General features: G+C 36.0%; 2 protein-coding genes across 7 annotated transcripts in view; one reads left to right on the top strand and one right to left on the bottom strand.

The window, feature by feature from the left end:
- Positions 1-7,234, top strand: part of SIRT1 (sirtuin 1) — a 29,013-nt gene extending 21,779 nt beyond the window's left edge. For both annotated transcript variants that reach the window (XM_082714845.1, XM_082714846.1), the window contains one exon: positions 5,136-7,234. In XM_082714845.1, the coding sequence (XP_082570971.1) occupies positions 5,136-5,464 (329 nt within the window). In that variant the 3' untranslated portion in view covers positions 5,465-7,234. The remainder of the gene's footprint in view (positions 1-5,135) is intronic.
- A 3,847-nt stretch (positions 7,235-11,081) lies between these two features.
- HERC4 (HECT and RLD domain containing E3 ubiquitin protein ligase 4) overlaps positions 11,082-27,341 on the bottom strand; it is a 120,770-nt gene continuing 104,510 nt past the window's right edge. For all 5 annotated transcript variants that reach the window (XM_082714693.1, XM_082714692.1, XM_082714696.1 and 2 more), the window contains 6 exons: positions 26,108-26,274; positions 25,407-25,473; positions 22,868-22,950; positions 18,168-18,351; positions 13,608-13,710; positions 11,082-11,753 (listed from right to left, as the gene is read on the bottom strand). In XM_082714693.1, coding sequence (XP_082570819.1) covers positions 11,545-11,753; positions 13,608-13,710; positions 18,168-18,351; positions 22,868-22,950; positions 25,407-25,473; positions 26,108-26,274 — 813 coding nt within the window. In that variant the 3' untranslated portion in view covers positions 11,082-11,544. The remainder of the gene's footprint in view (positions 11,754-13,607; positions 13,711-18,167; positions 18,352-22,867; positions 22,951-25,406; positions 25,474-26,107; positions 26,275-27,341) is intronic.

A 27,341-nucleotide genomic window follows, 5' to 3' on the forward strand; every position in this document is an offset into this window, starting at 1 on the left:
CAGATCTAGAAAACATCTGATCCTTCTCCACAGAATATTAGGAATAGCATCTACCCAGTTTTTTGTTTTATATTGGTGACACAAAATAATTCGTTTCAGGTGTTTCACATGGTGATTATATACCTTGGGAAATGCTTACCATGATTAAGTGTAGAACTGCCACCATACAAAGTTAGTATGACACTCCACCCTCCCTTCTCTGGCAACCACAAGTTCTGTTTTTATGAGTCTTGCTTTTTAGATTCCACATGTAAGTGAAACTGTATGGTATTTGTCTTTTCTCTGACATACTTTACTTTGCACGATACCCTTTAGGTCTTCCAGGTCCATCTGTGTCGCAAATGGCAGGATTTTATTCTTCTTTATGGCTGAGTAATATTTCATTGTAACATCTACAACACATTTTCTTTCTTTCTTTCTTTTTTTTTTTTTTAGATTTTATTTATTTATTTGACACAGAGATCACAAGTAGGCAGAGAGGCAGACAGAGAGAGAGGAGGAAGCAGGCTCTCTGCTGAGCTCAATCCCAGGACCCTGGGATCATGACCTGAGCCAAAGGCAGAGGCTTTAATCCACTGAGCCACCCAGGCACCCCTACAACACATTTTCTTTATCTGTTTATCCACTTATCTGTTGATGGATATTTAGGTTGCTCCTGTATCTTGACTATTGTAAGTATTGCAGTGAATATAAGGGTACATATATCTTTTCAAATTAGTGTTTTTGCTTTTTTAAAGGAAAATACTCAGAAGTAGAAATTTTTATATCTAGTTTATTTTTTTTTAAGGATCCTCTGTACTGTGTTCCGTAGTGGCTACACCAGTTATATTCCCACTAGCAGTTTGTGAGTTCCTTTTTCTTCATATTTGTGCCAGCAGTTTTCTTGTCTTTTTGATAATAGCCATTTTGACAGGTATTAGGTAATCTCATTGAGGGTTCAGTTTGTATTTTCCTGATGGTTAGTGATGTGTTTAGCACTTCATGTCTTTGGGAAAATGTCTGCTTGGGGCCTCTACCCTTTTTTTTTTTTTTTTTTTTTTAATTTTATTTTTAAGTAATCCCTTCACTCATTGTGGGGCTCAGATTAACAACTCCGAGCTTAAGAGTCATGTTCTCCATGGACTGAGCTAGCCAGGCGCCCCTATTTAGCACCTCTGCTGGTTTTTTTCATCCAGTGTTTCTGCTGCTGTTACAGGAGTTTTTTGTATAATCTGGATGTTAACCCTTTTGGGACACATCATTTGCTAAGTATCTTCTCCCAGTCCATAGGTTGTCCTTTTATTCCTTTGGTTTCCTTCACATGTAAAATTTTAGTTTGATATAGTCCCAATTACTTTTAGGTCTTTAATCCATTTTGTGTTTATTTTTGTATGTGGGGTGGGAAAGTGGTTGAGTTTATTTCTTTGTGTAGCTGTCTAGTTTTCCTAATAGCATTGATGGAATAGACTGTCTTTTCCCCATGGCATATTTTTGCCTTCTTTGTCACAGATTAATTGACCATATAAGTCTGGGTTTATTTCTGGACACTCTGTTCCATAGATTCGTGTCTTATTTTTGTGCTAAATTTGTACTGTTTTGATTACTGTATACCTTCATAGTACAGTTTGAAATCAGGGAGCATGATCCCCTCCAGTTTTTTCTTTGTCAAGGTTGCTTTGGCTATTCAGGGTCTTTGGGGTTCCATAAACACTTTAGGATTATTTGTTCCAGTTCTGAAAAATGCTGTTGGTGTTTTGATAGGAATTGGATTGAAATCAGAGATTGTTTTGGATAATGTGGACATTTTAATAATACTAATACCAATCCATGAACATAGTAGGTCTTTTACCTCCTTGGTTAAACTTATTTCTAGATCTTTTAAGTCTTTGATGCAGTTTTAAGTAGGATTGCTTAATTTCCCTTTCTGCTACTTTATTAGTGCATAGAAATGTAACATATCTGTCCTGTTTTGACACATAAGACCTCTTTATCAAGTAGTAGTGTGAAAAATCCTAAAGTAAAAAAATATATATATTCTAACTTCAATGTAACAATCTTGTATAACTTTTTTTTTTTTAAGGTTTTATTTATTCATTTGACAGCGAGAGAGAGACAACCAGAGCAGGAACACACAAGCAGAGGTAGTGGGAGAGGAGGGAGCAGAGATTTATTTAGGGCTTGATCCAGGATGCTGGGATCATGACCTGAGCCAGAGGCAGACGCTTAACGACTGAGCCACTCAGTCACGCCAATCTTGCATAACTTTAAAACATTAAGTCCCATTTCATTTACAGTATATTACTTGTTCTAATCATTACCGTAAATGAGTTTTAGTTCATTTGAGTAAGACTTCGTATTTTCCATACCAGGCACACTGTGTATTAAGTTCTGGATATACAGTGATCAGTTTGTTGATGTTTGTATATAGTTATATAAGAAATGTAGATGCTACTTGGAGGGGATTAGGTTATAGAAGGCTTTCCAAAAACCTAACTTCTGACTTTGGTCTAGGACAGTAAGTAGGGAGGTAAAAGAGGGAACATCTTCCCAGGAGAAGAAACTAGAAAAAGCATAGAAGAATGCTTATGTTTGCAAATGTGACAAGAGCCAGAAGTAGAAAAGTTGCTGTTCAGGGACACCTGGCTAACTCAGTTGGTAGAGCATGTGACTCTTGGTCTTAGGGTGGTGAGTTCAAGCCCCAAACTGGGCATTGAGTCCACTTAACACTATTTAGTCAGGTAAATACTGGTGTCTATTATACACAGCGCCCGCCTACTTACTGGAAGACTTTTATGCTATATATTTGAGTATCTTTTTGACAGTTGGGTCAAAAGAAAACTCTTTGCTGGCCCCAGGAAGCAAAGATTAAACCTGGAGCATTCTTTAGATTTTTCTCTACTAATTTAGGCCTTAAAGGAACAGGCTTTGGTATTAGACCTGATTTGTCTCAGACCTACCTGGGCAGAGTTATTTAAGCTGTTTCTTAATCTGAAAGATGGGATAAAATAGTCTGTATTTCAGCATTGTGAGATAAATTTTAAAAGATAACTGATGTAGAGTGTAAAATTGGATGTTAAAAACAAATTACCACACTAGTCTTAATTTATGTTTATCATGATTTCTGTTGGTGAATCAGGGTTGTAAAGGAGAATGAATATGGGAGCATATATGAGGCAAACTTTAAGTCTGTCTTGATATGGTTCCCAAGAAGAGCCAAAAACCAAACATGTACAGGATTCTTGGGCTGAGAAATAGTAGATTATTCTGTTCATTGGGGGGCTAACACAGAATGAAGCATTTTTTAGAAGCACGGACAAAAACCGTTTTAGTAAAATGAACAACAGCCATGTGCTGGGGCCTCTTACAAGAGATAATAAGTAGCAGATGGGCTTTTCTGTTAGCAGCCGGAATACAGGTACTCCCTCTTCCATCATGGAAGTTGATGAGAGTAGCTTAGAAAACTGTATTCTGTATTCTTCCAAAATAGAAGGAAGTAACATGGTTTTCACACTGCAGTTTGTGATCTACTAGTGGAATGTGAAATCAGTTTTGTGGGCTCCCATCAGAATTGTTATGCACAAATTAGGTTGTTTCAAAGTGAGAACCTCATCGTGATGGGGAATAAAGTTTGAAAGCCATTTTGAAGAGAAACCTAGATATGGAGGCGCCTGGGTGGCTCAGTGGGTTAAAGCCTCTGCCTTCGACTCAGGTCATGATCTCTCACGGTCCTGGGATCGAGCCCCGAATCAGGCTCTCTGCTCAGCAGGGAGAGAGCTCCCTCTCTCTCTCTGCCTGCCTCTCTGCCTACTTGTGATCTCTGTCAAATAAATAAATAAAAAATCTTTAAAAAAAACAAAAAACCTAGATATGCTTCGCAGATGGCGTGTCACTTCAGAGCAACTATGTTCGTAGCCAGGCTTTTGTGAATCAGTCTGGAATGTGATGCAATAAATAATGACATTTATTATGTGTATAAACAGGCTTAAGTTAAAAGTTACTTGTTTTTATGAATTCAAAGGCAGAAAATTTATTTCATCATTGAAATTTCAAGTTCCCAGGGCATCTGGGTGGCTGAGTGAGTTAAGCCTCTTGTCTTCGGCTCAGGTCATGATCTCACTCAGGGTCCTAGGATCGAGTACTGCATCAGGTTCTCTGCTGGGCGGGGAGCCTGCTTCCCCCTCTCTGCCTAATTGCGATCTGTCTGTCAAATAAATCCTTATTTTAAAAAGATTTTTTAAAAAATTTATTTGACAGATTACAAGTAGGCAGAGAAGCAGGCAGAGATGGGGAAGCAGGCTCCCGTTGAGCAGAGAGCCTGATGCGGGGCTCAGTCCCAGGACCCTGGGATCATGACCTGAGCCAAAGGCAAAGAAAGGCCCAATCCACTGAGCCCCGCAGGCACCTCAAATAAAATCTTTAAAAAAAATTTCAGGTTCACACCAAGGGGTGCTATTAACCTGGAACCCATAACTTAGGGGAGAGAGGAATTGTCTTCACCATCACAGGTCATATCTTAAACTATGAATGCAAATTTGGGAGGAGGTTGGAAAAGAAAGATTAACGTCCAATGCTAGATCAGTGTTTCTCATACTTTGTCTAGGACTTAGGTAAAAATTGATTCAGTATGTGGGTGGTGGGGCTTGAGAATCTAAACTTTCTAATAAACTCTCAGGTGATGCCATTGCCTGCAAACTACACTTCTGAATAGGTGGTGAGGCCATTATGGAATTAAAGGTATTTGAAAATAATGAAGGTGCTTTGAAGGCATACCATGTGCTTTAGAGAAGTTCTTTTCAGTGAACACGAACTGAGGAATGTCGGCAGGCCTGGATATTTCACGTGATGAATCCCTGTTCAAAGGAGTAGGTTAAGTAACCTTTTTTGAATATGGTTCTGTGTAGTTATTCATACTTAGTTGATAGAGTTGTGAAAATTAATTTTCCAGATGAGGAAATGGAGGCAGAGAGATTGCCCAAATATGCAAAACAGAACTAAGATTTGCAGCCGGGAGTGAGTGCTTAGTTTTTGAAGAACACTATAGTAATAGCCTCTAGTATGGATATTCAGGTAAAAGGCAGAGCTGGAATCTATAATTGGACCAAATTAGTCTTAGAAAACTGGGAATAACTTACTTCTCTTTTATTACTGTATTTCAGGTAACCAATATCTGTTCTTACCACCAAACCGTTATATTTTTCATGGCGCTGAGGTATATTCAGACTCTGAAGATGACATCTTATCTTCTAGTTCTTGTGGCAGTAACAGTGATAGTGGAACATGCCAGAGTCCAAGTTTAGAAGAACACTTGGAGGATGAAAGTGAGATTGAAGAATTTTACAATGGTTTGGAAGATGAAGCTGATGTTAATGACAGAGCTGGAGGAACTGGATTTGGAATTGGTGGCGGTGATCAAGAGGCAGTCAGTGAAGCTCTATCCATGAAACAGGAAGCAACAGACATTAACTATCCATCAAACAAATCATAATGTAATAATTGTCCAGGTACAGGAATTGTTCCACCAGCATTAGGAACTTTAGCATGTCAAAATGAATGTTTACTTGTGAATTCAACAGAGCAAGGAAACCAGAAAGGTGTAATATTTATAGACTGGTAAAATGGTTTTTTTTTTCCCATGGGTAATTTTTAACTTCTTATTTCTGTACTTGTACACTCAACACTAACTTTTTTTAAAAGAAGGGTACTAAGTATCTTTAATCACCTGTTGGTCAAAACTTTCTTTTAAAGGTTCATTTGTATGATACATCCATATGTATATATAATTTTGTTCTTGCCTAGTGAGTTTCAACATTTTAAAGTTTTCAAAGCCATTGGAATGTTAAATTAAAGGGAACAGCTTATCTAGACCAAAGAACGGTATTTTCACACTTTTCTTTATAACATTGAATGGTTTGAACTCCTTAAATGTCTGTTCTGCTAAACTTTTGATTCTTTATTAGCACAATTACCTATTTTTAAACACTGGCATTTTCCAAAACTTGTGGCAGCTAACTTTTTAAAAATCTCATGACATGCAGTGTGTAGAAGGAAGTCAACAGTATGTGGGAGAGCACTCTGTTGTCTGCTTTTTAAAGTAAGACTTGGTGCTAGGAGTTTCAGGAATATTGTATTGTTGAAATGAAGATGGCTTTTGTACTTCCTGTGGACATGTAGGAAATGTCTATATTGGCTCCTAAAACTAACCTGAAAAAAATAAATGCTTTGGAAATGTTTTCAATTGCTTTAGAAACAGTAGTGCCTGCCTGGGTACCCTTCGATTCAAGAATATTTGCCCTTGTTTAAATACCTGTCACTGTGGTAAAATGTGCATCAGTTCTTTCCCACAAGTATTAAACTGCCAAGATGTGAATATGCAAAGCCTTTATGAATCTATAATAATGGTACTTCATCTGGGGAGAGTGTAATATTTTGGACCGCTGCTTTTCTTTTCCATTAATGAGGGGAGCAACAGGCCCCTGATTACGGTTCCAAAGTACTAAGATGTTAATTATAACTCAGCCAGTAAGTACAGGTCTCCTGTTGGGAGGATTTGGTGTAATAGACACCAAACTGCTAGCCTAGTATTGCAGAGATCAACATGATGTAACTTGCAATAGAATAGTTAATGAATGAAATTAGTTTCTGTAACACCTTTATTTAAAAAGCTTAGCCTGCCTTAAAACTAGAGATCAAACTTTTCCAGCTGCAGAAGCTTCTTAGCCTTTCCAAAAAAAGTTCATACTTTATAAAATTGCACTGAGCAATTTATTTTCCAGACCTTTACCCCACATTACTCCCAAATTATAAAGTATTCCTATGTTGCTTTAGTATTTATTACAGTTTTTAAAAAGGGTTTGAAATATAGCTGTTCTTTAAATACCCAGCTAGGACCATTACTGCCAGAGAGAAAAATTTTGTTGAATGGCCACTTCCCTACCTAAAAGATGTTTAAATCTGAATTATTTGGCTACACTAAAGAATGCAGTTTATTTAGTTTTCCATTTGCATGATGTGTGTTTGTGCTATAGATGATATTTTAAATTGAAAAATTTGTTTTAAATTATTTTTACAGTGAAGACTGTTTTCAGCTCTTTTTATATTGTACATAGTCTTTTATGTAATCTACTGGCATATGTTTTGTAGACTGTTTAATGACTGGATATCTTCCTCCAACTTTTGAAATACAAAACCAGTGTTTTATACTTGTACACTGTTTTAAAGTCTATTAAAATTGTCATTTGACTTTTTTCCTGTTAAATTACATTGTTCAAGGTATAAAATTTTAATCTTAAAGATAAGTTGCCACAGCTTTGAGGGCCCTAGTAAGATGCTTTCTTCTGACATTTCTTCATTCAACTTGAGTCTAAACAGAATAGTAAGCAAACACTGGTTTTAGCAGTTGGTGCTTCACTAAAAGTTTCAAAACTAATAGTTCAATTCTAGGCCCAGAAACCTTTGTAGGTGAAAAGTGGGGAGAGGCAAGGCAGGGCTCAAGAGCTTGATATACAGAAGACCTGACACAAGTTCAGGACTTTGGTAGTAAGAATACAAAAGAGTAGTGGAAATATGGTGAACTCAGGAGTATTTGGAGCCTCACAGATACAAGTCTGAACACACAGGAAGGTCTGGACAAAAAATGACTGCAGACCACATCTGGTATGAACTTTTGAAGGCTGCCCTGCAAACCTTAAGTCCCTTCAAGTTCTTGAGTGACATACTACTGTTCAAGAAGCCAGGAACATGCCCCTTGCCTTCCTCACCAGCAAATTTTTGAAGTGAATTTTAAAACAGTGCTCTTATACATCTAGGTTATTTATAAAATGTAAAAACGAAACGGTACTCTGCCCTGGTATGTCCTGTTTTCACTAGAGAAATTACCTGTAAAAATTTCATCTTCAGGTATTATAGAAAGAACAGAGACTGCATTCACTATATGCACCAAAATAGAAAGGTTCACACCATAAAAGGTGGTGGTCAGTTTAAGTAGTTAAATGAAATACATGTTTTGACAACAGCTAATTTTAAGCCTTGTATTCAGTCTCCTTGGTTAATGCAGTATATATTTCACTGGTTGTAATACCCTAATTAACGATACATGATGGTTTAGTTAGCACTGCTCTTCGTGGTATTGGGAATAATGGTGTGCTTTCAATCAGTGGTGGGTTTACATCATCCATCAATGAAGCAACTATTTGGTAAGTTTCATTTGAAAGAAGTCTCAACTCCTAGACTTGTAACCTAGAAAGGCAGTGTGTGTATGTACATGATAACAAAGTCTGAAGCCTTAAGCTAGGATGTGATCAGAAATACGAAGAAATGGTCTAATGACCTCTCCTCCCCACTTCTGAGTGCCTCTCAACTCTATTAAATTGTCTGGGAAAATTTTTTTAAAACAAAGTATAACTTGGGCATCACTCCTTAGAGATAACAATTAATTGGCATAAGGAGACCCATGCATAGTATTAAAGAAGGTACCTCCAGAGGTTTGAGAAAGGAAAAGAACAGGGGAGTTCCCTTCTGCATTTGACTCTCCATTCCAGAGGGGGTTGGTCTCACAGGGAAGGCAGACTTCCATGAAACAAGGGGACTAATCTCAATTTATCTCTAGGAGTGGTTCAGCAATTAGCAAACACTGGCAAAAATAGGGGGTTATTGGGGCACCTGGGTGGCTCAGTCGGTTAAGAGACTGCCTTTGGCTCAGGTCATGATCTCACGGTCCTGGGATCAAGTCGAGCTCTCTGCTCAGTGGGGTTTCTCCATCTCTCTCTGCAACTCACCCTGCTTGTGTTGTCAAATAAAATCTTGGAAAAAGAAAATAGGGAGCTATTACACCAGGAAGAATTCCTTGGTAAAGGAAACTACCACAAAAGAGTATGGATGGCCAAAGTACAAAAAACGCTGAGGAGTAAAGAAGTGGCTAACAGGAATACATGCCCTTGCTCTCAGCTCACCATATGCTGCTCCTTCAGGGGAAGACTGCCGTGTTACACTTTGAGGACTTTTTGTTAAACAAAAAACTAAATGTAAAAACCAAATGTAAGAAAGGCTAGGGCTTTTTACTGTAATTCTCTAGTTTTAAAAAACTGCATTCTGGTTTTGTTGCATTCAATGTATGTCCTGGTTCTACCATTTCAGTCAGTTTGAACAATGGCTATTGATTAAAATCACTACTGAACCAGACAGGAGCTACAAACAGCTAACTGCTCTTACTAGATCTGTACAGAAGCCAAATATTTTCAAGTTTAGTCCACTCCATAATCACAGTCTATAATTTAGTGAACTCAGTATTTGCTTACTTTCTACACTAATATACAAAGCTCAAGATATTTTTCTTATCTTTTTTTAAAAAAATAGGCTACATACTCAGTGTACAGCCCAATTCACAGCTCGAACTCATGACCCTGAGAACAAGACCTGAGCTGAGATCAAGAGTCAGATGCTTAACCAGCGACTGAACCACCCAGGCGCTATTTTTAAAAAAAAGCAAACAGCAGTTTGAAAAATCTTCAATGGCATTTTAATTTTCTACTATTAACCTCTTTTCTGTGAATGCTACTTACTGTATGTCAGCAGCAACAGAGGGAGAAGAGTATAAGAATCACCCAAATTAAGCCTTGTACTGTTGTGCTCCTAGATAAGATGTGCCAGGTCCTTGTTAAAATATTTGTTCAGGGCGCCTGGGTGGCTCAGGTGGTTAAGCAGCTGCCTTCGGCTCAGGTCATGATCCTGGAGTCCCGGGATCGAGTCCCACATCAGGCTCCCTGCTTGGCAGGGAGTCTGCTTCGGCCCTCCCCCGTCTCATGCTCTCTCTTCTCATTCTCTCTCTCTCAAATGAATAAATAAAATCTTTAAAAAAAAATGTTTGTTCAATGAAATCCATCTGTATTAATCCAAAGTGACTGCTATTTCACAGATCAGCTACATATAGCATAAAGGTTACTAAAGAAAAAAAATAATCTGGTACATACACATGAGTTTTCGATGTGAACAATCACTACCCTCAAGAAATGGATGCACAGGGAAACAATACAAAGTGAAGAATTTTCAGAGGGAGAGTGCTACTTTGAAAGCTGAATTACTATATGTGAGAATACTGCTTAAGTGCTTCCATCTATATAAAAAGACAGATGGCTTACCAGTGGCAGTTTTTAAACTGGAAAATAGAGGTCCACAATCCCTTCTCCAAAACCCTTGGGCTCATTTGCATTTTTGAATTCTGAATGTTAACAGATTTAACTGTATGAGGCAGCACTTAAGATCAAACACACTAAAGTAAACCTATTAACACTGCCACAGTAAAATGTACAAACAGTCCCATTTAATACCATAAAAACCTCAACAATTCAAGTTCTGCTGCAAAATGAGGTAACACAAATTTTTTTCAGAGTTGTTTCAGATTTGGGAACTATAATAGCTAAGAAAATTTGAGACCTCTGTAAAACAGTTTTGAATGGCAAAGGTAATAATCCAAAATCTAAAAGACCTTCCCTGAGACACAGGAATTTTGAATCTTATATGAGAATCACTGAAAGGGTAAATATTAAATCAATAAATCTTTATTACTTAAACAATTTTCACGGCATTTTAAAAAATAAATTTAAAAAATAAATATTTGCATTATAGCAGAAAGTCACATGTGTTGCATTAACTCACTGTTACAGTTAATCACAGGAGATAACTAAGCATCAGCACCATAAAAACTGTGTTAAGATTTGTTTCTAAAAATTCAAGGAAATAGTCTAAAGCACTGAAAATTCTGACTAAATACCAACCTGCAGCATCAGTAGTTTTTGGAAGCTATAAGCCAGTGGTTGGTGCTCATAGTAGCCAGTTTCTATTCCTGGCAGCTGTAGGACAAAGTTCTTTCAGTACTGAATATTAAGCTTTCTGATAGTATCTCCAGGTTCACAAAAGGAAAGAACCACAAGTTATTTAGGTAATTCCTATCTCTAATTTAGATTTGCACAAGGATATTTATTCTCGTAAAAAGGCAAAGACTGTGTTTCATCATGCTAATTTCTTGTTTTTATAGATTCTCAGAATAAGATTTAATCATAATTGTTAATCCTTTTAGCTCAGTTGAATTACAACCATAGAAACTGTACTGGTATCAGAACATAACTATTTTATTACAAAACTTAACATTATTTACAAAATGAAAAAATAATCGAATGACTATTGCAGGCCAAAGATAAAGGTTTTTCACTCAGTGATTGAAAATTAAGCAACATTTCCATGCACTCACACACCAGATCATTTGTGAAATATGCAAACTCTTAAAATTCATGTTAGTGAAACTTCAATGTATTCACAATGCTTGTATGTTTATTGGAAGATGGCAAAAAAAAAAAAAATCCATGGTTCTGTACAATAAGCTTAATATTAACACAGTTTGTTCATTTTCCTTTAATATTTTTTGGCTTTCATGAATACTCAGAGCATTGAACATTTTGCAAGTAAGAATTATAACAGTACCTCTGTCACCTTGCTGAATTCATCACCACAAGAAAAACACAAATAATTAGTTTAATGCATTTGCAATAAACTGATTAGTTAATATTTCCAAAGTTATATTAAACTGAAGCCTTCATTATGATCGATTGCTTGAATCAATTTAGAGCGTAGAGTTTCTTTATCTTTGTACTTTGGAAGATCCAGAAGATTAAAACAGGTATGAGAAACTGGGAGATATTCCTCACCACCTCCTGTTGACTGGATGACTAGTTTTAGACTCTTCATACCAAGAATAGGAATGCGATCACTACCTGTCAAAAATACTAACAAGAAAAAAAATCATTCAGCCAACCACTTTTATCAAAACATAGAGTACCGGGCGCCTGGGTGGCTCAGTGGGTTAAAGCCTCTGCCTTCGGCTCAGGTCATGGTCCCAGGGTTCTGGGATCGAGCCCCGCATCAGGCTCTCTGCTCAGCAGGGACCCTGCTTCCTCCTCCTCTCTCTCTGCCTGCTTCTCGGCCTACTTGTAATCTCTATCAAATAAATAAATAAAATCTTAAAACAAAACAAAACAAAAAAAACACCATAGAGTACCAAGTTATTTAGTACAGTCACTATGGCAAACCTTTATATTAACATTTACTCTAATGCGGAAGCATGATTTTGGAGACATACTAATTATAAATCCAGACAATATTTTTCCTTTAGAACTATAATCTTAATGTTAGCACACAAAATATGCTTAATAAATATTTGATGAATAAGTGACGACTATCCCTGACAAAACATTTGAGAGCCATTCTTTTGGGAATAGCCATTTAGTCTATACATCAAATATAAAATGCAGTTTTTTCAAACTGCAGTTTTGATTATGATTCCTTTTTCAATGTTTCTAACATTTTTTAAAAGATTCTATTTATTTATTTGACAGAGAAAGACACAGCAAGAGAGGGAGCACAAGCAGGGGGAGTGGGAGAGGGAGAAGGTGGCTTTCTGCCGAGCAGACAGCCCAATGTGGGGGCTCGATCCCCAAACCCTGGGATCAGGACCTGAGCTGAAGGTAGATGCTTAACGACTAAGCCACCCAGGTGCCCCAGTTTCCAACATTTCTGAATACAAATTTATAATGGACAGCTAAAACTCAAATCACTTAAAAAAGACTTGTCATCCTTAAAATATACAAATTCAGCCAAGCTTATTTCAGCTGTCAGAAAAAGATTAACAAAAATATTCTTGACAACAGGAGGAATATCAAAGGGAGTATCATTTTCTGATCAATGGATAAGTAAGATGTGAGACAGACACACACACAATGGAATATTATTCAGCCATCAAAAAGAATGAAATCTTGCCATTTGCAAAAAATGTGGATGGAGCTGGAGTATATGAGGCTAAGCGAAGTAAGTCAGTCAGAGAAAGACAAACACCATATGATCCCACACGTATGTGGAATTTAAGAAAACAGATAGACATATGGGAAGGGGGAAAAGAAAAAAGGAGAGAGGGAAATAAGCCACAGTGAGTTTAAATGACAGAGAACAAACTAAAAGTGGAAGGGAGGTGGGTGAGGGATGCACTAGATGGGGGAAGGGTATGAAGGACCTCACGAGCACTGGCTGCTGTATTTAACTAACAAAATCACTGAATTCTATGCCAGAAACCAATATTGTGCTCTATGTTAACAAAATTTAAATTAAAAAAAGTAACAAAATACAAAATACAAACATAGGGAGTGTCATATACATTTAACAGATTAAAGACACACTAATTAGGTTATAAATGAGTACAAAGTCCTACAAAAGTTCTATCTTCCACAGAAATTCCCAAAGTTTTGATGAAAAGGAAAAAGAAAAAAAAAGTCAAAAGAAAAAAAAAAAAGAAAAAGCTATCCTCTAGAAATCTTTTTAGAAATTCTAAAAGAAACTACAACTCTAGTTGATTGTAGTCAATATTAGAGTTTGTTTTCATTTGAAAGAACCAATTCTATTTGAGGCAAACTGAATGCAGCTTTCAAAATAAGAATGCAGATAAAAAATTTACTCTAACTGAAAATTAGAAACAGTACCTTGGAATGATAACATCTTATCCAACAAATTGGTCAATTAATCTATGAAAATAAGTTTAATAGTTAATTCCACTTCCCATAAAACATACAGGACTAGTTAGAAATACTTACACAGAAATTGTTTTTTCTTTTCCAGTGGTAATTCATGAAATACTTCCCAAAAAATTTTTATCGTTGGATGTTCTGCCCAATACTCCCCTTTGTATTCTGTATTCTAAAAACAACATAATCTTTTATTAATATTAAGTGATCCTAGTTTTGTCTTGAATCTGACAAGTTTTATGTGGTAGTCAATTTCCACAATGGCCCCTAATGATCTCTGCCTCCTATTATTGCTCATGCCCTTCCTTATGCAGCCCCTCCCACAGCATATAGGCCTGACTCTGTAATCATCAGGATATAGCAGGTTTGAGAAATACATGACTTCTGAGGCTAACTCATAACAAACTCTGTGGCTTCAACCTCTTTGATCATTCACTCTGGGGAGAACCAGGTGCCATTTCAATAGGACACTCAAAAAGAACTGTATAGGGAGGTCATCTTGGTGAAACACTAGGCTTTTAGCCAACAGTCTTTTGAGTGAGCCATCTTGGAAGGTAATCTATCCTTAATGAAGTCTTCAGATGACTAAAGCACCAACCAGTATCCTGACTGCAATCTCATGAGAGACCCCTAAGCTAAAAACACCCAGCTAAAGCTGTTCCTGAAATGCTTGCCCGCAGAAAAGTGGGAAAATAAATGTTCACTGTTTATTTTAAACACTAAATTTTGGGATAATCTGCAGCAGTGGAGCTAGCGTACTTCTCTTTAAAAAAAAAATGCCAGCACTAAGAAAAGGTGAGGAAAGAGGAGAGAGGGAGAGCAAATCTTACACTGTAAAGTGTTCTTTAAAATCTAGGTACAGTTGGCCTTAAATTTTAGTTCTCAGAAGAACCCTCCAACATCAGGGCCTTTAGACACACTGTTCTCTCAGCCTAGACCTCTTAGCCACATCCTCCTCCTTCCTTTGTTCGTCAGGCCAATTTCTATTTATACTTTAAGACTCAGACTAAAGGTCACCAAATTCATTCACTGATTCATTCAACAGATACACAGAAAGTTTTAGTCAAAATGTGGAGCCCTGGGTAAACTGCAGTCAACCAAGTCCTTCCTTACCTTGTAGAGACTACCATCTACTGAGATGCTTTCCCAGATTTGTGTAGCCTAGGTTAAGATCCTCTTGACATACTATTCAGTAAACACTCTTTCTTTGTATTCATCAGAGTTAAATTATTTAATGTCTACCTTCCTTATTATAGGGCAAAGATCATGTTTCAGTCTTATTTACTGATGTCTCCCTAATCTCCTGCACAATACTCGCTATCCACAGGGGCTCAATAAGTATTTGCTAATGGGCTGCTTAAAATTTGGGGCTCTGTCTATAGCCATGATTATCTCAATGACTGATATCTTGAAATCTACAAAATACTTGCTATTTGTAAACAGTTTTGGAGAAAAATGGCTGAAATTCTATCAATTAAGGAATTAATGAATATGAATTATAGTCTGTGAGCATGTTAGTGGGGAATGAAAGGAGGATGACTAAGGTTTTTTTTCTTTTTTTTCAAAACCTCTCAATAGTTCTGGGGAAATGTGTACACAGTCCTGATGAAAGAAAGAGCATTTAAAAGTCACAAATCATAATCACTGAAATTATAATGCATCACATACACAATGAAAGAAACCAAAGTATACTAAGTACACTAAAGTATGCTAAACTATCAATTTCTATCAATTATATCTTCAAGAGAGGTTTTAAGTACTTACTGAGTACTCTTCTAGGCTCTGGGAATATAGCAGTGAAGAAAGAGACAAAATCCTGCCTTCATAATGCTTACATTGGCGGGGGGAGGCGGGTAGGAAGAAGCAACAGACAGTGAAGACAATTGAGTAAAATTTATGTTAAGTCAAATTCTAAGAGAAAATAAAGCAGGGAAAGCAGAGAGAGAGAGAGAGAGAGAGAGAGTGTGTGTGTGTGTGTGTGTGTGTGTACACGCTCAAGTTTAGATGTTAGCCAGTAAAGGTCTCTGAGAAGGTGTAAGGACATAAAAAGAAGTAAAAAGCAAGAGCCCTTTCAGACTTTTCAAGGTGAAAAGAGTTCCAGGCATAGGGAAATAGAAAGGTCCCAGACTGGCTCAGCAAAGATGCTGTTAAGGCTGAAGTAGCGGAAGTGAGAAAAAGAATAATAGGAGAGGAGGCAAAAAGGACAAATTGTGTAGGAGGTAAAGTGTGATGAGAGGCCACTGTATCATTTTTCATTTTAGGGTGACTGGAGGTGGAATCCACTTCCACTAGGGTCTCCTTAAGGTCAGTACAGCTTTCTTCTCATGAGCAGATCAATTTGACCAAAAAAAAGAAATCTTCAATCTCCTTCCTGGAGGATTTAAGCTTGCCTATCAGCTTTCCTCAGTTCTTCCTGGTTTCCCAGATTCTGTGGCTCTCCCTACAGTTGTCTTTTGCTGTGTAAGAGAGGGAATCTGAGTAGTCTAACAATCCCTTAAATTAGCTCGGAAGTAATTCTACTTTTAGCCTAACCATTCATCCTGCCACCACAATGACATGATGTACCAATTTCTGAGCCTTTTAGAAATTTTAGGGTGTGAAATGGGTTGCCTCTTAAAAACCCTGCCCCTCAAGAGGCTTAGAATTCAATTTTCTTTGCTCTAGTCACTCATCAACTCATCATCCATGCATTTTCTGTCTTCAAAAACTTTTTTTTCTCTTGTTAATGGTATTTTTTATATTTTCTCTGTGTATTTCTACTTTTATTCCTTTATTGTCATTCTAGTGAGATTCTGGAAAGGAGCAGAGAAAAAACATGTTTATTCTAGTATGTTTAACTAACTAGAAGTCCTAATTATTTTTGAATTTAAAAAATGTATTCCCTGAATTATTAAAGGGTAAAACTGGCTTTTTCTGGTGTGTGTCTAGTTCTGTGAGTTTTAAGCACATGTAATTGTGGTGTACCTACCACCACAATCAGGACATGGAACACTCATCACCCCAAAGAACTCTTTAGTGCTACCCTCTCCTGTCACATACCCATTCCTGCCAGCCCACTTCACCATATTTTTGTCTCTTCACAAATGTCATGTACATGGAATCATACAGCATATAATCCTTCTTCACACTGCGTAAGGACTCTGAGTCATCCAAATGTCGCATGTATCAGGAATGTATCCCTATTTATTGCTTAGTATTCTACTGTATGGATATACCCTAGGCTGGTTTATCCATTCATCCACTGAAGGACATCTGGGGTTGTTTACAGTTTTTGACATGTTTGCAGATTTTTAAAAACACAATTAAAAAAAAAAATTGTGGTAAAATACCTGTAACGAAGTTCACCATCTTAACCCTTTTTAAGTGTACAGTTTGGTGGTAGTAAGTACATTTGCGCTGTTATGCAACCATCACCACCATCCATCTCCAGAACTCTTCATCTGGCTAAACTGAAACTCAATACCCATTAAACAATAATGCTCCGTACCCTCTTGTTTATAGATTTTGTATGAACATAACATAATACCTTAGAGAACTGCTAGCTCATGTGGTAAGTGCATATTTAACTTTATAAGAAAATGCCAAACTGTTTCCAAAGTGGCCATACCATTTGTATTCCCACTAGCAATGTATGAAAGTTCCCAATGCTCTGTATCCTTGTTAGACTTACTGTATTTTGTGATGTTAGCTAACTTAATAGGTGTTGTTATGTATCAAACTTTTTAAAAATTATTTGAGAGAGTGAGTGAGTGAGTGAGAAAGAGACAGAACAGGAGCAGGGGCACAGGGTGAGAGAGTGGGAGAAGCAGTAGGGAGCCCAATGTGGGGATCAATCCCAGGACCCCAGGATTATGACCCTGAGCCAAAGGCGGGAAGCCTAACTGACTGAGCCACCCAGGTGCTCCATATCAAACTCTTACTGCAAGAACTGTATCAGGTGTTTTCTAGATTACAGATAAGAAAAAAATTATTTTTGTGTGTGTGTTGAATTTTTAAAAATTCACATATAATGTATTATTTGCTTCAGGGGTTCAGAACAAAGATGGAAAAACTTGTAAGTCAAATTGCATACATCTTTCTCAAAGCTGATCTAGCCTAGCACTTTTTATTCAATGTTTATCTGAAGAAGTACCTGAGAATTCTTTGTACAAAGAAGGAAAAGAAAAAATGTTGTTTAAAAATTCCTAATCTTCTTCCTAAAGATCCCTTTATTGGTTAAGACACTAGTGATGAAGATCATGAATATTATTTACTCTCTGCTAAAAAATTTAACATTGAGAATAATCAGGAAAAAAAGAATGATCTTAAGCAATGTGAGTGCTTTTCAAAATGGTTTTCCTGTGACTGGGCAGAATGAAAACCCAGTTTAGCTGGACTTCCATCTGACCTCTGTCATAAATGACATTTTTCCATACAAAAACTATCACTACCCCAAATACAAAAATGCTATCTAATTCAATTACAAGTAAAATTCATTAATTGTGGAGGAAGAAGGGTACAGTGTTTTCCTGTAAACAGGACAGTAATAGTGTAAAATGGAAAACAATGAGAGGGCGATTTTTCCACCAATAGATCATATTTTCCTTTTGCTTTTCTGTTAAAACAATTCATAGATTTGTTTTCCCCTACCTTTTCCAGTTCCTTCCAATCATAATTTGTATTTCCAATAACCATTGCTTGTAGTTCATTTGGCTGGAAGAGTTGAAGAACTTTTCCTCCACAGACCTTATGAAAGCCCGCATGAAAAGCATCAAACAAGGAAGCCACTGATTTATTGAATATGTAATCCACATAAGCATCAACAAACTCCTGCCTAGAAATGAAAAGGCACACATGGCAAAGAATATAAAAATCTTTTTTTATAGAGAATAGATACGTAGTCTCATTAAAAGTTTGCCTGCTCCTATACAGTTGTTACTTATATTTAAACTGAAAAAGTATGACTAGGATTCTAAGGGGACAAAGTCTTTGCAGAGGAGTTAATTATTCTTTCTATACAAAAATCCAGTAGTATCTAGGATGCATGTAGACTTAATCTATCATTCATAACCTAATGTAAATGAGGCTATTCCGAGGTAAAATGTTATTTCCTAATGGGAAGAATGATGACACAAATGTCTATCAATATATATATATATATTTAAGATTTTATTTATTTATTTATTTGACAGAAAGAGACAAAGTGAGAGAGGGAACACAAGCAAGGGTAGTTTGAGAGGGGGAAGCAAGCTTCCCACTGAGCAAGGAACCGGATGTGGGGCTTGATTCCAGGACTCTGGGATCATGACCTGAGCCAAAGGCAGTCACTTAATGACTGACCCACCCAGGCGCCCCCAAAATAATTTTTCAGTACTCACAAACTGTTGAGATTTATATGTCACCACTCCACATGTATCTCCAAAAAGATTCATCTGTTAAAAATATCAGGTGATTTAAAAAAATGAGAGCTTTGGGATTCAGACTATTAGCAAACAACAGTCTGCTTTTCCTCAAGGTTCAAGGATCTGAAAACAGATTTTTTTTCTTTTTTTTTAAAAGTAGGCTCTATGTCTGATGTGGGGCTTAAATTCATGAGCCAGAGACTAAGAGTCACGTGCTCTCCTTACTAGGCAAGCCAGATGTCCCAATGAAATTTATTTTAAAAACTAAATACCAAAAGGGTTATGAAGCACTCTTTTAGGATTACAAGCACAGTTTTCTCTTCAAAACTATGTGCATATACATACATGTACCCATACACACATAAACACTTCTGATGCTTTTTCCTGCAAGGAAACTATTTAAAAAAAAGTCCTCTTTACCTAATAATTAGCACTGCAGTTTATTCAATTTGTTCTGTTAGCCACAAATATTTAAGCAACTATCTAATCAAACAAATAATGAGAAGGGGTACCAGATGATTTCAGTATTTTTTACTCCTGTCTTCCAAATTAAAAAGGATAATTCTACAAATGGGAATACTGGCAAATTCAGTTATCTTAGCAAGTTATAAAATTATTATAAAATAGTTCCAAAGTGAATTTATTTATTTATTTATTTATTTATTTATTTATTTTTACTTATTTGAGAGAGAGAGAGAGCATGAGAAGGGGAGGGTTAAAGGGAGAAAGCAGGGAGCTTTGGCAGGGAGCCCAATGCAGGACTCGATCCCAGGATTCCAGAATCATGACTTGAGCTGAAGGCAGTTGCTTAACCAACTGAGACACCCAGGTGCCCCAAAGTGAATTTAAAAAGAGGAAAAAAAGTTAAAGGAGGCCACTGTAATATAAAATTGGGCGGGTCTAAGGAAAAATCAATAGCATATGTTATCTGGCTCTGATGAAAAGCAGCAGAAAATTTTGTAATGCATAATTTTATAATTCATCTAATTGGAAAGTGAAATTTATCTGTACCAGTTAAGGGCCTTAAACACAAAAGGCTAAATTATTTTATGTGCTAACATTTTTATCTTCAACACTTTTATTATCTAAGTAGGAATGGTAATACAAAGATAAAATTCTTTAAATTGTTTCTAAACTAGATTTAAAAAACTGAACAAGATCTTTAAAATCAGGAATAAACCTATCTAAATCACAAAGTTTTTCAAAACCATTTTTTTAAAAGAAAGGTTAGAAAAACCTAAAATTTTCACATTATTTTAAAAACAGCTTTATTTTTAATCAAAGTAAGACATATGCACAGTTTAAAATTTCAAATAGTAATATTCCTAACAGCCAACATTTACTGAGCACGTACATGTGCTAGGCACTACTCTAAACATCTTAGAATTACTGCCTCATTTAATCCTCAAAATAGCCTCATGAAATAGGTACAGTTTAACATCATATTCTACAGAAAAGGAGACTGAGGCATGGAGACATTCCTATAGTTAAGACAGCTTCGAAGTAGCAGAACCAGGATTATCACCCTTTGGATCAAGTCCCTTGCACAGCCAATAAGCTAGCTCTAAGGAATTGTAACACAGTAGAGAATGAACCTATTTTGTCCTGCACATTTAGAAATTTCAGATACTCGAAGGCAAGTTCTTAACTTTTTGCTATCCCTTCTGATATTTACCTTCAAACTTCAACAACCTAATTTTATTGTTATTCCTTAATTTTCATTTTAAAATATAACCTAATGAACTGATTATCTACTGTTGGAAGGTGAAGATTTACATTTACTTGGCCCATTCTCACTTTGTTTCCCCCAAAGCTCCCATTATAACAATTTTGGTTCATTATTCACTAAAGTTAACATTTTTATGATTATAAATATTGTTCAGAATTAAGCTAGAGTAAAGGCAGGGTTACCTGCCTTTTCTTAAAAAGAACTTCTGCTTCCCTAATTTGCTACTTCATCTCTAACTTCAACAGAAATGTTAACCTCCCTTAGACTCATTTAACTCTAGGAAACATCACATAAGGAAGCATCAGTTTTATTTTTCTTCTGGAGCCTTCCATCCTCTTGATTTCACCAACTCTGGTTGCTCTTCCTAAACCTACACATTGCTGCTCCTGCAGAAGGAATCCTCTTTGCCTCTCTTCTATATTGGATCCTATGTGTGTATGGGGGGTTGATCATTTGTCTTTCTCTTTCTTGGTTTAATTCCTTGTTTGGTGGAACATTCTCCTGTAACTTCTTGTGAAAACAGCACTGGAAGTAGGTATCTGAGACTCTGGATGCAGGAAGATGTTTTAATATACACTGACATACTTAACAGATACAGAATTCGAAGTTAAAAAGTAATTTTTTCCCAGAATTTTGATCTCCTAGCTTCAGTGTCATTCTTTAGACATTTGATGTTATTCTGATTCTTAATTCTTTGTATATGGCATACTTTTTTTTTCCCTGGTAGGTTTTAGGATCCTTTTTCCCCCTGGGGATTTTGAAATTCTATTTTGCCTTGGTATGTCTCCCCCCCAACTCTTTTGATGCTTTCAATTTTTTTTTTTTTTAAGATTTTATTTATATGGGGGCACCTGGGTGGCTCAGTGGGTTAAGCTGCTGCCTTCAGCTCAGGTCATGATCTCAGGGTCCTGGGATCGAGTCCCACATCAGGCTCTCTGCTCAGCAGGGAGCCTACTTCCTCCTCTCTCTCTCTGCCTGCCTCTCTGCCTACTCGTGATCTCTCTGTCAAATAAATAAATAAAATCTTTAAAAAAAAAAAAGATTTTATTTATTTGACACAGAGAAAAGAATCACAAACAAGCAGACAGGCTGGTGGGGGTGGGTGGGTGGGGGAAGCCAGCTCCCTGCCAAGCAGAGAGCCCGATGCAGGGCTCAATCCCAGGATCCTGAAATCATGACCTGAGCCGAAGGCAGAGACTTATTAACCCACTGAGCTACCCAGGCACCCCTTGATGCTTTCAATTTTAAAGGCATGTCTTTTAAGGTATGTCATTCGATTCTGCAAGTTTTTTGATACAATTTCTTCAACAAATTTCTTTCAGGGATCTTTTTTTCCAATTTTTAACTGAATTTTTGATACTTAAAAGTGAATAATTTTTAATCCATATAGATAAGAATACTGATTTCAGTTTCTTTTGAAGTTTTGTTCTTCATCCTGCATTGTTTCTCTTTCCTTGGCATTCTTCTCAACTGTTTTGGTTTTTCCTTAAAGGGCTATCAATCTTTGGCTATCCATTCATATTTAAAAGTGAGGCAGTTTATTTAAAAAATCCTCCAATATACAGTGCCAAGGGGGGAGTGTAAATCAATCTACTTGTTTTCAGTTCTGTCTTTTAACCACCCTGTGCCTAACTGTACGCAAATCCAAAGTCGTCTCCCCGCCCACCCACCAGCATATCCAAAGTCCCTTTAATTCAATCTCCCCAGAAGATAAATTGTCAACCATCTGCCCAGACTGGAAAGGTGAAGTTGCCAGGCTACTGTACTAATTAAAATGGATTTTTGTTTTTTACAACAGCAATCTTTCTGTCTCCAGCATTCCCCTAAACTCCATATACCTTCTAACATCTTTTATTCTCAATGCCCAAGACTTTGGCAACATAAACTGGCTGTCTTCTTGGCTCCTCCCAGTACATCTTATGTTGCAGCTTTCTCTGGTTGGCTGAAGTTAGTTACCCTGTTTTCTAGATTTCAAAAATGAGTTTGTGGTTGTCCCCTCTCCCTTCTCTCTGTTTTGCTTGTTTATGATCTTTTTATCCCAAACTTCAGTAATGTCTTAAAGGGATTTCAGAAGCAAAAGGCAATTACTTCCTTACTAACCATTCAAAAAGTAAGTTTTATCTGAGTAAAAACTTAAGGTTGTGACATGTTTCTATATACAGAAGAAAAATGCCTATGGAATCTTATTACTAGCACTGATGCTGCTATAATTCACTTACCGATTTTGTTTGTTAACAGCTGTGTCTGCACCATTTAGAACCAGCTCTTTCACTTCTGTTGCACCAAAGTTTTCAACTGTGATCTATTAATTTAAATTTTTAAAAAAAGTCAATGTCAGACTCAAAACTTATTAGATTTTAATAACCTATTATTATATTCTACCTTTCTCTCATTAAATATAAGAATAAAACTCAGGTAAAATTCTGCTACTACCATAAGCTTATTTGTGAATTCTGCATGAAGTCGTAACTAGAAATTTTCATCCTCTGTAGTAGTGTGAAATCCTACTGTGACTAATTAATTACAAATTACCAAGTGTTTGGTTAGTTAACAACAGAAAACTGAGTATTTATTATATGCAAAACTTTTTTTAGAACAATCACTGTATTAGAAAGGATGTTTTCTTTGTACACATGACAGAATCTAAGTGTCAAAATGTATGTAGCCCAGACCAGCTTTGCATTCTTCTCACATGACAACCACTGCATTCTTGATCACAGGTGATTTTTCTAGTATGCTATTAATTGGATTTATAAAGACAGTCAATTATTTTGAAACTTTTTATTTCCCTTACTAGTCTGCTAATTTTCCTTTTAATATTACCATTCCCACCTTTGCATTTTTTCTTTCTAGTCCCTCTTTTTGAAATATTGCCCTCTTCTATTAGAACATTTTTTTTTTTTTTAAGTACCTGCTATCTAGAAAACACTGTGGTGGTAGTGGGATGATAAGAGATGAACAAATCCCTGCTGTGGAGTATATTATCCAGTTAAAGAGTAGAAATGTGTTATGTAAACAACTTTGTATAATAAAATAAATGCCATAATAGAGACATGAACAAATCGCTATCAGACCACAGAAGAAAGCACACTCACTTCTAGGTGGAGGAAGTATGAAAGACCTCAAGGAGGAAATGTCATCTGAAAAGAACCTAGAAAGATGAGTCAGCTCTCAAGAGATTGAGAGGGGAAAGGATTTCTGACTGAGCACATAAACTGGATAAGATACAAGTAAATATCAAGTTCTGAAAATGTATGGCCCTAAAAAATAGGAGGATAAGGGATGTGAGAGAATATGTGTCATGTGAAAAAACTCAGCATGATAGGTTAGAAAGAAAGTCGTATTTACAAAATTTTTTGAAGCCCATTACAGAGCTATTACTATACAAGCAATGAAGAGCCACTAAAAACTTCTGGGGAAGAAATGGCAGTGAGAAGGAATGTTTAAATTACCATAGTTCTTGAATATACTAACCATTCACACACGTGGTGACTGATAAATTATAAATTATATTGTTTGGAACCCAATCTATCAGCCCACTGAGATAATTAAAAAAGGTTTAAAGATAATTGATACTGCTATAAGTGAAACTGAGTTGAAGAAGTAAACCAATGGAAAACCAACCATTCAGTTGAAATGGGGAACTAAAAATTTCATAGTAAACAGAAAAAGTCCAAAGAGGACCTTTATCCTTGGAGAAAAAAGACTCTTAAATAAATTCACCTATTTCATCTTAAATTTACCAAATTTTCTTCCAACCGTACTATGTGTCAGTTCTTAAAATGATGAAAAAATGGGTAAACTTTTTGAGGGGGCACATATTATTTTTGGTAAAATTGTGTGATAGCAGAATCCAGTATCTGGCAGACTGAACCTCAATATCATAAAGACGACTATTTGGGGGAGAAAACAAATATACTAAGCTTTTAAAATGAAAAGAAAAAGAAAGAAAACCAAAGGTTTTACCATTTTTCCAAGAGTTTAATTTTAATATTCAGATCATTTCATTCTGAAGTCCCTTCTGATAATCCTTGCTTATTTTTTCTTCTTTGTCAACTGTCTACATCTGCCAGATCCTTGTTTGTCAATGGCTTTGCATTTGGATGGGTAAGTTATTCACCATCCCTTTCACTGAATTAACAAAATTCTATATCTTTGATTTGCAATTTCATTTTTCAAATAACATTCCAACATATTTGCATTTTTACTGTGGTATGTCATTTCAAAAGTAAGACAAATGGTCAAGGACAAATACTAGTGTGAAGCAGAAAGGGATGTCTGAGCAGGAATTAATTTTAAGTGGTAAGTTTATTACTGAATATTCTATATATAATAACCTTTGCTTCTCTAAACACTCTTATAATTGTAGACTCAAAAATGAATACTTGAATAAAGAGGTCCTCTTTTATTTGTAAAGGATCTTTAGTGTAATGATAGAGCACTAGGCTCTGAAGTCACAGGCTTGGGTATAAATATTATTTCTGACATGTAATGATTGTTTTCAGTTTTCTTCATCTGTAAAATAAGGATAATACTACTAATCTCATAGGACTGTTATGAGGATTAAATGAAATAATGTACATACTGTGACTAGCATATAGTTAATGCTCAATAAATGTTAGCTAAAATGCGTTAAGAATTCCACCCATCAAAGAAAAAAAAAAAGAAAGAAAGAAAAGACAACCCAAAACCTGTAAGGCACAGCTGTTAAATAAAAGGGATGATGAATAATCAGGCTATTCTGTCTTTCCATCTTACCGTAAAATTAAGACAAAATGTTTCCTCAACATCATCTTCTGGGTAATCCAGTAACTGCTGCATGCTTCTGCAAAATAATACACGTGTTTCTTTGACGTGAAACATTATTGGGTATTTTGACTACTTTGGTTATGAATAAATACATATTTCTCATTCATTCTTGATAAAATCCTTTTATTAATCTGTACTTTTATATTTGTTCAGATGGTAGATATACAATGGCTACCTAATGAACAATTCCGAAAGAAAAAAAAAAAATCACTCTAAGGTCTTTATCTCTTCTTCTGAATACAAAGGCCATTTATCCACCCATTTTCAACATTTGTTCTTACTTATATACAATTTTTTTCCATTTTATGCAATAAATATTTTTAATTACATATTCCAGCTAGGAATGAAGATAATCAAAAGTCCAAATAAATCATTTAACTACTCTCAGCAAACATTACCTTCCTAAGATTATTATCTGATATTTGCAAAACACTGTTCAATGACTAAAAATTTAGCAAATGGTTTTATACATACAAGTCTTTCAGGAGAAAATTTTGGATCTGGGTAACACAAAGAGTTCTCCAATATCAGAAGGGCTTTTGTTTGTTTTTAGAAATTGAACAAGAACAAAATACAATTATTCCTAAAAGGAAAGCTTTCTGTACATTTCCCGTTCCCTATTAAAACCCTTGTCACATTTTGTAACTAACCTTCCAACATCAGGTACTAGTTCCTTCAAATCATCCAAGGATGGCTTCTTTTTTAGCAGTTTCTTATACAAAGCCAAAGGAAAATGGAGGTCCACAATAGTAAAATTATAAATTGCTAATCCACAGATAACACCAATCAAGTGGAACAAATCACTGTCTTCAAATGTCTAAAGATAACAGAAAAAAAAGGGGAAAGATGTGTTTTCTCCCAAGTTTTAAAATACTAAATTCTTCTGATGACAAAAACACATATTTGTAATAGAAAAATTTGAAGATATAGGAATAAGTACTGAATAATAACAAGGGAAAAGCTCATTTTCAATCACATCTCCATGGGATAGTATCACGATTAGCATTTCTGCACATTTCCATCCAATACATTTCCTCTTTAAAAAATATTTTATTTATTCACTTGAGAGGGAGAGAGAGAGAGAGAGAGCAGGAGCAAGGGGAGCAGCAGATGCAGAGGGAGAAGCAGATTCCCTGCTAAGCAGGGAGCCCAACCTGAGGCTTGATCTCAGGACCTTGAGATGGTGACCTGAGCCAAAGGCAGACACTTAACCATCTGAGCCATCTATGTGCCCCCCAACCCAATATATTTCCACAAAATAAAGATCTAGCTAAAACCAGACTACATGTATAACTTCACAAGTAGCCTTTTCCCCAGAAATACAAGCATTTCCACATCATTAAGCATTAAATTAATAAATGAAATGACTACTAGAACATTTAATCTGATTTAAATTACACACTTTTAAAATTTGGAAAACAAAAAGCATAAGAAATTGTAATCACTTAGAAACAAGAATTTAAACAATATTATGTATTTCCATTCACTGTAAGTTTAAAAACTAGATTAAAAATATAGTGAAATTTTCTCCTTTGTCTAATCACAAGTATTTTCTTGTATCATTAAATATTCTTCTAGAACATGATTTTTACTTTTGTACTTTTATTTTATTATTTTTTAAAGTAGGCGCCACAGCCATGGAGCCCAGAGTGGGGCTTGAACTCATGACCTGAGTGAGATCAAGAGCTGAACACCCAACTGAGTCACCCAGCAGCCCCCATAGTACATGATTTTTTTTTAGAACATTATTTTTTAATGACTGCATATTGCTCTTACAAAAGTACCAAGGTCTGCTAAATTAGCTATTTTACTGTAGTTGGATATTTGGATTTTTAAATCAATGAATCATTATTTACCCCAATCTTTATTCAGTGAGCATGACAG

The sequence above is a fragment of the Mustela nivalis genome (assembly GCF_964662115.1).
Source record: "Mustela nivalis genome assembly, chromosome: 2".
Taxonomy (NCBI): domain Eukaryota; kingdom Metazoa; phylum Chordata; class Mammalia; order Carnivora; family Mustelidae; genus Mustela; species Mustela nivalis.